This window comes from Dryobates pubescens, chromosome 1, assembly GCF_014839835.1.
Source record: "Dryobates pubescens isolate bDryPub1 chromosome 1, bDryPub1.pri, whole genome shotgun sequence".
Lineage (NCBI taxonomy): Eukaryota > Metazoa > Chordata > Aves > Piciformes > Picidae > Dryobates > Dryobates pubescens.
In genome coordinates, this window is record NC_071612.1 from 2,964,286 (window position 1) to 2,978,001 (window position 13,716).

Genomic DNA, 13,716 nt, shown 5'->3' on the forward strand with positions numbered 1-13,716 from the left:
CATGCTCCTGCCACTTTACTCTGGTGACACCCCTCCTGGATTACTGCATCCAGCTCTGGGGCCCTCAATACAGGGAGGGCATAGACTTGGTGGAGTAAGCCACATAAATGCTCAGGGGGGTGGAATTAGATCATCTCCCAACCTAAATCATTAAATGAGTCTATAAATCTCAGATTATAAATGGTACTCATTCAGCTCTGGCCTCAAGGCTTGTTGATGTCATTGGAAGTCTTCCTGTTGAATTCAGTGGGGTTTGGGTTGGATTCCTTTTGTTTAAGTTTCACTTTTTTGGGGGGAGGGGAAAAAATCCTTGCAGTAGCTTTCATGAATGCATTGTGTGCCACCCCACCCCTCCCACCCCCACACCAATACAAACCACTGCAAAATGTAAACAAATAGCTTTTATTTGATTGAAAGTGGGGCTTGGGTTTGGTTGTCTATTTTTTTACAGGTTACATTGAGGAACATGAGATAGATCATATCAACATCACAAGCACTTGCAAGCCTCTCTCCTCCCTTCTTGGCGCAGGCCTTTCAGGTCTGACGCAGCACTGCCCTTCAACACCCTGCTCAGAAGCCAAACTCTCAGAGCACTCTCCTGGCAGCCTGCTTTGGCACCACTCCATGTAATTAATGCAGATACATTTATCCATTTATTTCAAAGCTTATTTTTGAAAAATTAATGTCATCTTGAGAATGTTCTCTTAATAATTAACCACTCCTGCCTCCCCCACCCCTCCCTCCCCCCCCACCCTGCCTCCCCCCCATCCCCACCTTCTTTTCTTCAGCAGGGACGTTGGTGAAGCATGAAGATAAACTCTGCCCGTGGTTTCACTCTAAAAGTCTGTGGCTGGGCATTGCTTTAGTCATCAGGGAACAGGGTATATGAGAGCAGAACTCAACAGCAGGATCCCAGATGTGAATAGATGCTTTATCCTTTGGCACAACTTTATTGCTCCCGAGCTTAAGCCTGTGAAAAAAAACATACAAGCAAATAAAAGTTTCCTGGCACAGGTGAATCTGTGTCAAGAAAAGGTTTTCCTGTGCACTCTGCTGTAACAGGGAACTGGGTTCTGGTTTCCAGATGAAACATCCTCCCCTAATGCTATTTCTCTTTGTGGTTTAGTGGCCATGCTGCTGTTGGGTTGATGGTTGGGCTCTTAGAGGTCTTTTCCAACCTGAATGATTCTCTTTATTTCATTTTGTGGCTGGAGCAGCAATTCCATGGAGTATAGATTCAGATCAACTTCACATCCTCTGTAAATGCTCATTTATTGGGGGTTTTTTGGAAGGCTTTTAGCTAGTTTGTTGCAATATTTTGCTCCATTTTGCATGAATAGTAAGGCACTTATGAGGGCAGAGGCTGCACCATGGGCAGCCTCACCCCAGCTGTTGATGAAGGCTGAAGTTCTCTCTGTCAGCAGCAGCAGCAACATCAGAAGACAGTAGGAGCCACATTGTATGTGAAAGCTGCAGCTTTGACTTTAGGACTCCAGCTTATTTCTCTGTCCTTCCTTAAGCATTACAGGCCAGGGAAGATGGAGACATCCACTAAAGATAAGGTCACATCTAGGTGATGTACTACAAACTTTATCCACTAAAGAATGGGGAGACAGGGAGCTACTGGAGAGAGTCCAGTGAAGGCTACAAAGATGCTGAGGGCACTGGAGCAGCTCTGTGGGTAGGAAAGTCTGAGAGCCCTGAGGCTTTTGAGCCTGGAGAAGAGCAGCCTGAGAGGGGATTTGACCAATGCTCAGCAAGAGCTAAAGGGTGGGGGGCAAGAGAACTGGGCTACAGTCTTCTCAGTGGTGTGCAGGGACAGGACAAGGGGCAACAGGCACAAACTGGAACCCAGGAGATTCTGCCTGAACATGAGAAGGAAACCCTTTTGTGTGAGAGTGCCAAAGCCCTGGAGCAGGCTGCCCAGAGAGCTTGTGCAGTCTCTTTCTCTGGAGAGGTTCCAAACCCAGCTGGACCTGTGATCCTGGGCAAGCTTCCATGGGTACCCTGCTTTAGCAGGGGGGTTGGGCTGGATGCTCTCCAGAGCTCCCTTCCAACCCCCGCTGAGCTGGGGTTCTGTGATCAGAGAATAATCAACATGCACCCAGCACCACAAAGCAACAGGGAAGAGGCCACCTGCGGTAATGGAAAGTCTGCTAATCTGCTGTGCTTCCTGGAGTCACACAGATGCAATAACTTGCAGAGCAACCCAAATCAATCTCACATACTTGATATTTTGGGGATCCTAATTTCCTCACTGCTGCTGCCATCGCCACCATCGCTGACTGTTCTTATTTCTATAAGATAATCCTCTTCAAACGGTACCAGAAGTTCAGCTGAAGTGTTGTTTGTCTCCAGGATGTGTGCTTTGCTGTGTCTGTTTTGTCTGTACAAAATCTAAGTCAAAGGGGATGACAAAATGAGAGTTAGTTAATTGTTTTTCCTCAAGTTTCTGTATAGTTTTTACTTATTGGCTGAGACTATCTCCTGTCGTGGCCCAAGGTTTTCAGAGCACTCTGAGCATCCTGCAGAGCATTAAACTTCATTCAAAGCACAGAAATACATTCTGCAGAACGTTGGGGTGGAGAACACAGCAGGTATTTACTCCAGCTTTCAAGAGAGCCTTTCTCTGCCAGAACCCTCAATTTAAGAAGGACATTGAGACACTTGAAGGTGTCCAGAGAAAGGCAACGAGGCTGGAGAGAGGTCTGGAGCACAGCCCTGTGAGGAGAGGCTGAGGGAGCTGGGGTTGCTTAGCCTGGAGAAGAGGCTCAGGGCAGACCTTCTTGCTCTCTACAGCTCCCTGAAGGGAGGTTGTAGCCAGGTGGGGGTTGGTCTCTTCTCCCAGTCAACCAGCACCAGAACAAGAGGACACAGTCTCAAGCTGTGCCAGGGGAGGTTTTGAGCTGCATTCTCCCCAGAAAAAGTAATTTGCCGTTGGAATGTGCTGCCCAGGGAGGTGGTGGAGTCACCATCACTGGAAGTGTTTAAGAGACTGGATAAGGCACTTAGTGCCATGGTTTAGTTGATTAGATGGTGCTCGGTGATAGGTTGGACTTGATGATCTTGAAGGTCTTTTCCAGCCTGGTTAATTCTGTATTCTGATATCCTCAACTAGATCAGGCTGCCCAGAGCCCTGTTGAGCCTCACTTTGAATACCTCCAGGGATAGGGTCCAACTTCCTGCCTGGGCAACCCGTTCCTGTGTTCCACTACCCTCATAGTAAAGAACCTGTTCCTAACATCCAAAGAATGAAAGAGGTTCAGCACAGCAGATCTTCCACCTATAAGTATATGCACAAATGTTCTTCCATGTCTAAATGTCAGCCAACCACCCCAGGAACTCCAGAAAATCTCTGTTTTCAGGTAATGAGCAGTCACCTTTCAACAAGTCAGGGAGTGATAGGACTAGGAGGGATGGAAAAAACTAGAAATGGGTAGATCCAGATTGGATGTTAGGAAGAAGTTATTCCCAGGAGGGTGGTGAGAGACTGGCACAGGTTGCCCAGGGAAGTGATGGAAGCCTCATGCCTGGAGGTTTTTGCAGCCAGGCTGGATGTGGCTGTGAGCAACCTGCTGTAGTGTGAGGTATTCCTGGCCATGGCAGGGGGGTTGGAACTGGATGATCCTTGAGGTCCCTTCCAACCCTGACAATTTTATGGTTCTAAGTCACTGTTTGTACCTCTGTTATGATCAGCATGACAGTAATGACCTAAAGAAATGACTTACTTTGTAGCCTAGCACCTCTGATTCATTCTCCATTGTTTTCACATGCTCCCAGTTGAGGCAGATCTTGGAATTTGTCAGCTTCCAGGCAATGTTTGCTGGGGGTTGGCTTGGTGCTTTAGGAAAAAAGAAATAAGGTGATGATGATGAGGAGGAGGAGGACAAGGTACAATTGACTATTAATTTGCATCATGTAATTGAACGAGCTGCTGACATGGAAGCACAAACCAGGTGGCTGATTCAAATCTGAGAGAGCAAAGACCAGTTTCCAGTCCCATCATTGCTCTGGTATTAGTCAGAACAAAGATCTATTCTTAGCACAAAACCACTTACTGTGAGAGTTCATTTTCAAAATTAGGCAAAGCCTGACAGTGTCTGACAGTTCAAGTTCTATTGCACAGATCCTGCTTAAGTACCAAGTTGTTCCAATCTGGATTTCAGCGTCCTGGGGAGTGTTTGGCTGTGTGGATTTCAGAAAGGGAAGCTAAAAAAGCCCAGAGCAAAATACCAAAGACAAGGTTTTTTCATCAGCCATGAGGACAGGTTACAAAGAGCTGCACATTAAAGTCTCTGTGTGTTCCATCAGGAAATGTGGTAGGATTTTATACATCCTCAGCACAATAGGCTGAGTGTAGCTTTTCAAAGGCTTTTTATGCCTAAGTGCCAGGACTTTGAAAATTTGCCTACAAGTGCCTGGAATTGAATCCTCTGTGAACTCCTGGATTTGAAACTCTGCTTTTGAGCTGTACCTCAGATTTAGAACAACACATCATCTCCTTCTCCATGGTGTGCCCTCCTGGAACCCTCCCTGGGAGGATGGCACTGGGGGTGTTAGAGGAAATAAGAACTTGAAAAGAATGAAGAAAAAGGAGCAAAGATCCAAAGGGGGAAAACATCAAATCAATAATTTCAATAAAATCAATAGTATCCCCAAGGAAAGAGTTCTTCAGATGTCAGATCAGCAGATCATTCCCTCAACTAATTCCTTGTAATCAGCATTGGCAAGAATAATATATCCCCCAAGCAATGGCAAGAATAATAACCCCCCTCCCCCAAGTATATGCTTCACTTTATTAAGTTAATGATGTTAGTCTCCTGGTGTAGGTAAGACTTGGCTTTTGCTGCTGTACCGAGCTGAGCTTTATCCTTGCAAAGTATTTCTGCTACCTCTATCTGTTGATGTTTCTACTTGTTAGGAAAAAGCAAAAGCAAAGCAATGTAGGCAGAAGGGCTGAGCTTCCAACAGCTCCTCCTCATGAAGCAGCACACTCGTGGCAGGAGGACGTCACTTCCAGTTTTCTAAGTAGTTTAAACTTAAACCTAGACATCAGCTTGGACCTCAAATTGATCTTAGATAAGTATGTTTCAAGCAGAATTGCACCTCTTTGGCAGAAAGACCATTTTAGTCTCCACAATAATGGCCTGGACAGACCATTGTAGGAGCCCTGGACAACGAGTAGGAAGACAGAGCTATTACCTTGGAGCTAAAGCTCCCACTGTAGATGTAGATTGTTGTTCTCTTGACTTATTATCTCTCCTGATATTGAAAGTGCTTGCATCTTTCAGAGGCTGGAGCTTAAAACTTTAATATATGTTTCTAAATAATTAAAAGGGTTATTTTGACTTTAATTTTTAAATGAACCATTAGCACAGTCCTGAATGTGACAGAGGATGAAGTCAGTCTGAAACAAAAGCACATTTGCTCCTGGTGTGTCTTGCCATTTGACTGCCATGCTTCTCATCTGTCTTTCATGCCTCTGAACATAGAAAATTGCTTCCAGAGATGACTTTATTTCCCATCAATTAATCACTTGTTAGAGAAGTCCTCTTTGAGCCCTTAATACCTTCTCTGGCTTTATTTTGGTTGGTGCTATTTTATGGTATTCATTTTGCAGATTGGTTCTTGCCTTGCACTTCAAGCAGCAGCACACAGAGGCCCTATCCCTGGAACCACTCCAGGTCAGGTTGGACTGGGCTCTGAGCAAGCTGGTCCTGGTGAAGCCTTATGAGGAGAGGCTGAGGGAGCTGGGATTGTTTAGCCTGGAGAAGAGGAGGCTCAGGGGTGACCTCATTGCTCTCTACAACTACCTGAAAGGTGGTTGTAGCCAGGAAGGGGTTGGTCTCTTCTCCCAGACAACCAGCACCAGAACAAGAGGACACAGCCTCAAGCTGCACCAGGGGAGGTTTAGGTTGGAGGTGAGGAGAAAGTTCTTCCCTGAGCGAGTCGTTCGTCATTGGAATGTGCTGCCCAGGGAGGTGGTGGAGTCACCGTCCCTGGAGGGGTTCAAGAGGGGATTGGACGTGGCACTTGGTGCCATGGTTTAGTCATGAGGTCTGTGGTGACAGGTTGGACTTGATGATCTTTGAGGTCTCTTCCAACCTTAGTGGCACTGTGATACTGTGAAGATGCCTCTGCTGACTGTGGTGTGGTTAGGCTGGATGAGCTGTGAAGGCTTCTTTCCCCACCCCCAATATTCAAGGATAGACAAGAGGAAACTTGATGGGAACAGGGGAAGTATTTCCCTTTTTGTGCCAAAGGGCTGATCAGCTCTCTACTGGGGAAACACAGTGCAAGGAAAGTGTAAGATAAATGGAAGCTTAACCAACAAAATGAATTTTTGACATTCTGGGATGTAGCAGATTACTAAGATTTCCTTCTTTATGACCTATTTTTTATTCTCCCAGTGAACATTTACTTCTTCAGTCCTGCAGAATGATTCCCAGTGCTTCGTTTTGACCTTGGAAGGAGGCCCCATGAAAGCATTTTGGGTTGGCTTTCCTTTTTTTTTGAAGTGGCTTCTCATAAATGAAACAGCTCAGGGGGTTTGCTTCTGAAATTGCAGACAAATTAAAAACCTAATGACTAGGTAACATTTATATCAATATATCCTTTATACTGCCCTCAGCAATGCAGTTTAGGTGTCTCCAAACCAGCATCCAGGTGTTCTCTTTAAAAGAACCAGCCCCATGTTTCCACATCCAGATCTATTGTCTGACCTGTGGAACATCTTTCCTGTATTGACTCTGCATCTCTTTTGAAGCCTCCTGAAAGCAAGCAGCATGCTGTGGCAATGCAAAGAGAAATCCTTCCTAAGGGTTGCTGCAGTGGAGGAGCACAAACAGGGATTATCTGATTTTGGAGGTGTGCAGCATTCTTTCAGCATATAAATAGGGTAAGGGAAATGAAATAACCTGATTTGAGTCAAGAATTTCGGCTTCTGCTGAGGCAGACCTGAAGCTAAATATTGTGTTAAGAATGTCTTAAATGCCAAAGCCTGAGTAAACTTGATGGTGACCAAGAAAATATTGGGAGGGAAGAGATGGGGAAGTGTCTTAGTCATAAAATAGAATAGAATCATAGAATCATGGAATGGTCTGGGTTGGAAGGGACCTCAAAAGTCACCTAGTCCAAACCCCTCTGCAGTCAGCAGGGGCATCCTCAAGCAGATCAGGCTGCCCAGAACCCTGTCGAGCTCTACTTTGAATACCTCCAGGGACGGGCAACCTGTTCCAGTGTTCCCCCACCCCCACCTGTTCCTAATACCCAATCTAAAGCTGTTCTTTTCTAGCTTGAAGCCATTGCCCCTTGTCCTGTCACTGCAGACTTTCATAAACAGCCTCTCTCCATCCTTCTTGTAGCCCTCTACAGGTTCTGGCAGACTGCTATTAAGTTTCCCCAGAGCCTCCTCTGCTTCAGGCTGAACACCCCCAGCTTCCTCAGCCTGTCCTCATAGCAGAGCTGCTCCAACCCCCTGATTATTTTCATGGCCCTCCTCTGGGCTTACTTCATCCGATCTATGTCCTTCCTATACTGAGGACTCCAGAGCTGGATAGAATAGCATAGCATAGCATAGCATAGCATAGCATAGCATAGCATAGCATAGAATAGAATAGAATAGAATAAACCAGGTTGGAAGAGAACTTCAAGATCATCGTGTCCAACCTATCATCCAACACCACCTATTCAACTAAATCATGGCACCAAGCATCCTGTCAAGCCTTGCCCTGAACACCCGCAGCGACGGCGACCCCACCACCTCCTCAGGCAGCCCATTCCAGTGGGCAATCACTCTCTCTGTGTAAAACTTCCTCCTAACCTCCAGCCTAAACCTCCCCTGACGCAGCCTGAGACTGTGTCCTCTTGTTCTGGTACTGGTTGCCTGGGAGAAGAGACCAACCTCTGCCTCACTACAACCCCCCTTCAGGTAGTTGTAGAGAGCAATAAGGTCACCCCTGAGTCTCCTCCTCTCCAGGCTAAGCAACCCCAGCTCCCTCAGTCTCTCCTCACAGGGCTGTGCTCCAAGCCCCTCACCAACCTTGTCGCCCTTCTCTGGACACACTCCAGCAGTACTCCAGGTGAGGCCTCACCAGAGCAAAGTGGGAGATTCCCCTCTCTGGCTCTGCTGGCTACACTTCTTTTGACCCAGCCACAGGCTTTTGCTGTTCGATTTCACAGAGACATTTGGGAGCCAACTTCCTTTGCTATTGCAGCGCTTAGCAGAGGTGGGGCCCAGCAAGCTGAATGCTGCTGTCACACCTGGGAGCCTGCAGCATTTGGAGCCCCAAGTGGAATACTCACGTGATTTTTTCGTGGTGACATTCACCGGGGTGCTGGACGGCCCTGGCCCCGCCGTGTTGTAAGCCCGAACCGTCGCGAAATACACTGTGTTCGCTTTCAGCCCTGTGATGTTCTTGGCTGTTACATTCCCACTGACTCTGGCTTTACCAGCTGTGCTTTCCTTGGGATCATCAGTCCAATACAAAACCTGAAAAGCCAGAACACAGAACAGGCAGTTCCTTGTTTTCCATCTATGGCAGCTTTGGCTGGGAAGCAGACATGCAGGCAGTGAAGATTTCAAGGGGGACAGGACTGTATTATCTATCATTATTACATTATGAGGGTGGTGAGACACTTGCTCTCTGCAGCTACCTGAAGGGAGGTTGTAGACAAGTGGGGGCTGGTCTCTTCTCCCAGGCAACCTACACCAGGGGAAGTTCAGGCTGGAGGTGAGGAGAAAGTTCTTCCCAGAAAGAGGAATTGGCCATTGGAATGTGCTGCCCAGGGAGGTGGTGGAGTCCCCATCCCTGGAAGTGTTTAAGAGGGGATTGGATGTGGCACTGGAAGCCATGGTTTAGCTAGTTATGAGGTGTTGTGTGATAGGTTGGACTTGATGATCTCTGAGGTCTTTTCCAACCTTATTGATTCTATGATTCTATGGAACAGGTTGCCCTGGGAGGTGGTGGAGGCCCCATCCCTGGAGGTTTTTGCAGCCAGGCAGGATGTGGCTGTGAGCAACCTGCTGTAGGGTGAGGTTTCCCTGGCCATGGCAGGGGGGTTGGAACTGGCTGATCCTTGAGGTCCCTTCCAACCCTTTTTGATTCTGTGCTTGTATGATTATTATTTTATTCAGAACTAGGAGGAAGTGTTTTTATCCTGGTTTCTTCTGTAATATGCAGACCCTGCACATTACAGATGTCCCTGCCCATGGCTGGGGGGGGTGGATTAAATGATCTTCTAACCCAAACCATTCTATGACTCTATGACCCCAAACTATGCAGCAAAGCCATCGTGCTCAGACAGCATTCCAGCTGGATAAGAGCAGGGAGGATCAGCCTTGGCTTGTGGAATTAAGCACAAGTCCTTTTCCAGTAGCCATCACAAATGATTAATCTTGAGGTCTTAATTTACATTACAAACAGTCAGGGCTGGAGCTGCAGCCCTGGTCTGTGAATGCCTGTGATGATCTCAGGTGAGATGTTCCTAATGAGAGGCGGGTGACTGATTGTCTGATTGCCTCTTAAGTTGGAATCCAGAGAGCAGGAAGCAGGACACAAAGGTGGCCAGGAAAGGGCCATCTGTTAGGTGTCAGACACCAGCAGCAGCCAGCTCACCTCGTAGCCCAGCACCCTGCCCGTGTGCCTGTTCCACGCGATGGGCTGCCAGGAGACCTCCACCTCCGCCGCGGAAATGCTCAGCGCCGAGGCTCCTGCCGGTGCTATCTGTGGCTCTGGGTGATGGGAGAAAACACAGCTGGTGGAATATCTGTGTTGCCAGGAGGCTGTGATGTCAGAAACTGAGGGACTTTAAAGGAAAGAGGAAGAGATTTGGGGGCAGCAGGCGGAAAGTCAGGAGACCTTGTGTGAATTATTAACTCTGCTGCCCAGTTATTGTAGCACGTCAGAAAACCTGTGTTCAATATTGGTCAGGACTACTACTAAGATGGGAGAGATTCTCAAAGGAGAGCAGCTGCACTGGGTGGTCTGAAAAGCTAGAGCCTCTCAGAGCTACACTTCTAAATGTCTCCTGACCACTTGGAGGGAGCATCTTAGGGGCAAAGAAGCTGAAACCTGCTGTCTACTTAAAAGGATTCTGAAAGTCTTTCCTTTCCCTTGTTTGACTTCAGTTTGCTACATTCTGCCTCAAGTACCTTGTCTACCTCCAATGAGTGACTTTAAGCAGGCTCCTTAATCATATCTAGGACCTCCTGATGCTACCCAGCCACAACTAATCAAAGTAACAGGAGTTACCATCTTCTCCTGAGTAGACAATGGATATGGAGCTCAGGGTTCCTTCTCCTTCGTTGTTGTAGACACCAACTTTCACTTCAAAAGGAGAGAGAGGTGTAATGCTTTCGTTCCTGTAAACATATTTGCTTGCTTCCACCGAAGCCACCACTGCTTTTGTCCAGCTGGTTGAGCCAAGGGGGCGAAACACGATGATGTAGCCAAAACCTTCCCCATTTTGTAGCTCTTCTGGAACTGGCTGCAGTGACAAGGCAGTCAGTCAATAAGCATTTGCAAGTATACACTGTTTTAATTGAATCTTCATTCTCTGAGTATATTTTAGTGCTATTGATTTAGTTGACTGTGCCTTAGAGGAGATAATAATGTTTGCTCCATCAGTCAATGTATTATTGGAATAAAAAGCAAAATAATAAATTCATTGGAGCAATCAATTCAGAAACAAAAGATCTGATCAGCTCCATTAAAGTCACTCTCTTGCAGGCACCCAGTTTTAAAGATGACCAGGGTTTCACTCAGTCCAACTTGTAGCTGACTTCTTTCCCCCCCTCCTCCCCCACAAGGGGAATGCTAATTTTAAATACATTATTTTTAAAGGAAAAAAAAATAGTAAAGAGGTGGGAAAAGATCCATCCTGTCCTGGGAGCACTAAGAGCATGAGGGAGGGAGGTTGTAGCCAGGTGGGGGTCTCTTCTCCCAGGCAACCAGCACTAGAAGAAGAGGACACAGTCTCAAGCTGTGCCAGGGTAAGTTTAGGCTGGAGGTGAGGAGAAAGTTCTTCCCAGAAAGAGGAATTGCCCACTGGAATGTGCTGCCCAGGGAGGTGGTGGAGTCCCCATCCCTGGAGGTGTTCAAAAGAGGATTGGATGTGGCACTTGGAGCCATGGTTTAGTTGTCAGGAGGTGTTAGGTATTAGGTAATAGGTTGGACTTGATGGTCTCTGAGGTCTTTTCCAACATGGTTCATTCTGTGATTCTATGATTCTATGAAGATGGGAGACAAAAATCATGAAGGGACATCAGGAGATCTCAGGGCACCTAATTTATTCTTCATGTATTCCTTCTAATTTGAATCCCAAGCCTGGATGTGCCTTTCCTCACGTGTTTGCCAGACACTAATTCCCCAGGATGTCCCTTTCCACCTCTTTGCCAGTCCTGAGAGAGTTAAGGGTAAGGGATGGTGGTGAGCTGGGGATTTAGAAGAGCTCAAGAGACTTTCTAGAGCATTTAATTTGTTTGTGAGGCTTCTGTGACCTCAGATTTAATCAGGGTGTTTAGTGAGTTCATCACAGAAAGCTGGAGAGCCCTGCTCGGTGTTGTTAGCTGGGCGTAATTAGTGTTTGGTCTGACTCTTCTCCTGGACACACTATGGAGTCCAGCAGGATAATTTGATTGAGATCTCTCAGGTTGTTTTCAATTTTCATGTTCTTCTGCTCCTCAGCAGAGGAGAAAATGAAACAAAGTAGTGAAAGATACATATGGAGGGAAATTTTCTCCAGGACAAGTGATGTTTCGCTCTCTTTGGAGCATGGGGAGAGGAAAGCATTGACAGTGGTTTTTATCTAGTAGTTTGATTTTTTTCCTTTCAACCTCATTCCCCCCCCCTATAACCTCCTTTCTTCTCTCAAAATGTAGATTAAATGGCAGCTTTTTAGCATACAGAACACAGGTAACTCCCTCAGCCAATGAATAACATCACTTTCAGTTCAACTTAATTCCTTTTCCTGCCCTTCCAACTGTCTAGATGAGCTTGGTTCTTTCTTTTTCTAAGGGTAGCTTTCCTTGCTTAAGCTGAACTAGAACTTCTCTTTTTTTTTTCATGAAGAAATGGTTTCCATGGCTTACAAAGTAAGCACTGTGTTTTTGAAGCCTCCATCCCAAACAGGAAATTAAACAGAGCTCATCTTGTGCAGCCTCTGGAATAGCCACACCTGATAGTTAAATACAAGGCAAGGCTGCCTGGGTCCTGTCCTCCAGGCTGGCTGCTGCTGATGGCAGTGGCCTGCTCCTAATTCACTGAGATATCCCCAATGCCAGAGGAAAGATCTAATTAGGTGAGTCAAATTAGCTTCATATGTGGTTTTGAGTGGCAATAAAAAATCCCAAAGAGTGGGAGCTGAGTTTTTCCATAGGGCTGCAGCTCCAACCAAGCTGCTGCTTCATCCCTGCATCGAAGTCCTGGTTTGAGCTAGAGTAGAATTAATCCTGGTCAGTGCTGTGACTTCCCAGCTCAGCCTTTATGTATCAGAGCAGGTTTGCACAGCCAGGGGCTGCTTCTAGCAGGGAGAAACTGATGGAGATATTTTGTGCCAAGGGCTGGGCTGCAGAAAGGCTCTGCCTGAGACTTGCTCCTGTGCTAGCCAAGGACACTGCCACATCTCACGCCCCACCTTGGGGGGCAGGAAGGCAGAGGTGGCACCTGTGGAGAGGAGCACACAGGACCATTGACCCTTAATTGCCCAACAAGGGATTGCAGCCCATGGATATCATCTTCAGAATCAGGTCCAAGTCTCTTATTCAATGTTCAGTGTTCCAGGAGGACTCTGTCCCTTCTGCCTTCTATCCTGATTCCTGCATTCCTGAATCCAGTTCCAGAATCCACCTCCTAAATAAATCTGGTTCACATCTGGTGCTGAGTCCAGTCTAGGACTTGCCCAGTGCCTGCCCCCAGTATCAGTAGTGCCAGTGGTGCCCTCATTGCCATTAGGGGTTGGGTTGTCTCTCGGTGTGTGTCATGCTATCTCTCATGGGATTGTTCTTCTTTCCATCCCAGATGGATTAGTTTCTTTTCCAGCCCCTCAGTCTTCCTCTTTTCTTCCCTTTCTCTTCCCTTTGGGAAGGCAGAGGGGTTCACAGAGAGGATCTGGGACTCATTGAGTAGCAACCCCAGCCACTGGAAACCAGATTTTGCAAGATGCTGCCTGCCTTCATTTCGGTGTCCATGAGGAGGCTGCTAGGGGCTGGAGAAGGAGAACTCCTTCCCACAGCACTCCTTTCCCTCTCTCTGCAATGACCTCTGCTCACCCATTGCTACTGGTAGTGTGGTATTAACTCCTCTGGAAATGTATATTCTCTCCTCTGGCTGGAGAGCAGGAGAATTAAAGGGCTCATCTCTTTTAACACATAATAGGATATGTCTTGTCAGCACAGCGTTCCAGAATGAAAAACATGTAAACAAAAGTGTGAAAAATGTTAATGCAGGAAATGGCCAAGCAGATTAGTGTGTTAAGCACCTCCTGTACAATGGAGATAAGAGGGTTATACAGACTTCCAAACATCTTCATAACGTGCCTCTTAAACTGTTTATTTTTCTAAATGGTTCACCAGAACACAGAAAACTTGCTGGATATCTTACAGGCTCCTTTCTCTCCCAATGCAGGATGAAATCCAGGCTTAGCCAAAGCCCATGACCAAAAAGCCTTTGGCTTTCAGCGTGGCTATGATTTCGCCCATGGGCTCCTCCCCGTTAG

General features: G+C 46.8%; 1 protein-coding gene across 1 annotated transcript in view; it reads right to left on the reverse strand.

The window, feature by feature from the left end:
- Window positions 1–779: 779 nt before the first annotated feature.
- LOC104305109 (contactin-6) overlaps window positions 780–13,716 on the reverse strand; it is a 203,351-nt gene continuing 190,414 nt past the window's right edge. Inside the window, exons 19-24 of the mRNA XM_009905929.2 lie at window positions 10,254–10,488; window positions 9,618–9,733; window positions 8,305–8,491; window positions 3,729–3,841; window positions 2,229–2,397; window positions 780–970 (exon numbers count right to left, since the gene is read on the reverse strand). Of these exons, the coding sequence (XP_009904231.2) occupies window positions 870–970; window positions 2,229–2,397; window positions 3,729–3,841; window positions 8,305–8,491; window positions 9,618–9,733; window positions 10,254–10,488 (921 nt within the window). The 3' untranslated portion in view covers window positions 780–869. The remainder of the gene's footprint in view (window positions 971–2,228; window positions 2,398–3,728; window positions 3,842–8,304; window positions 8,492–9,617; window positions 9,734–10,253; window positions 10,489–13,716) is intronic.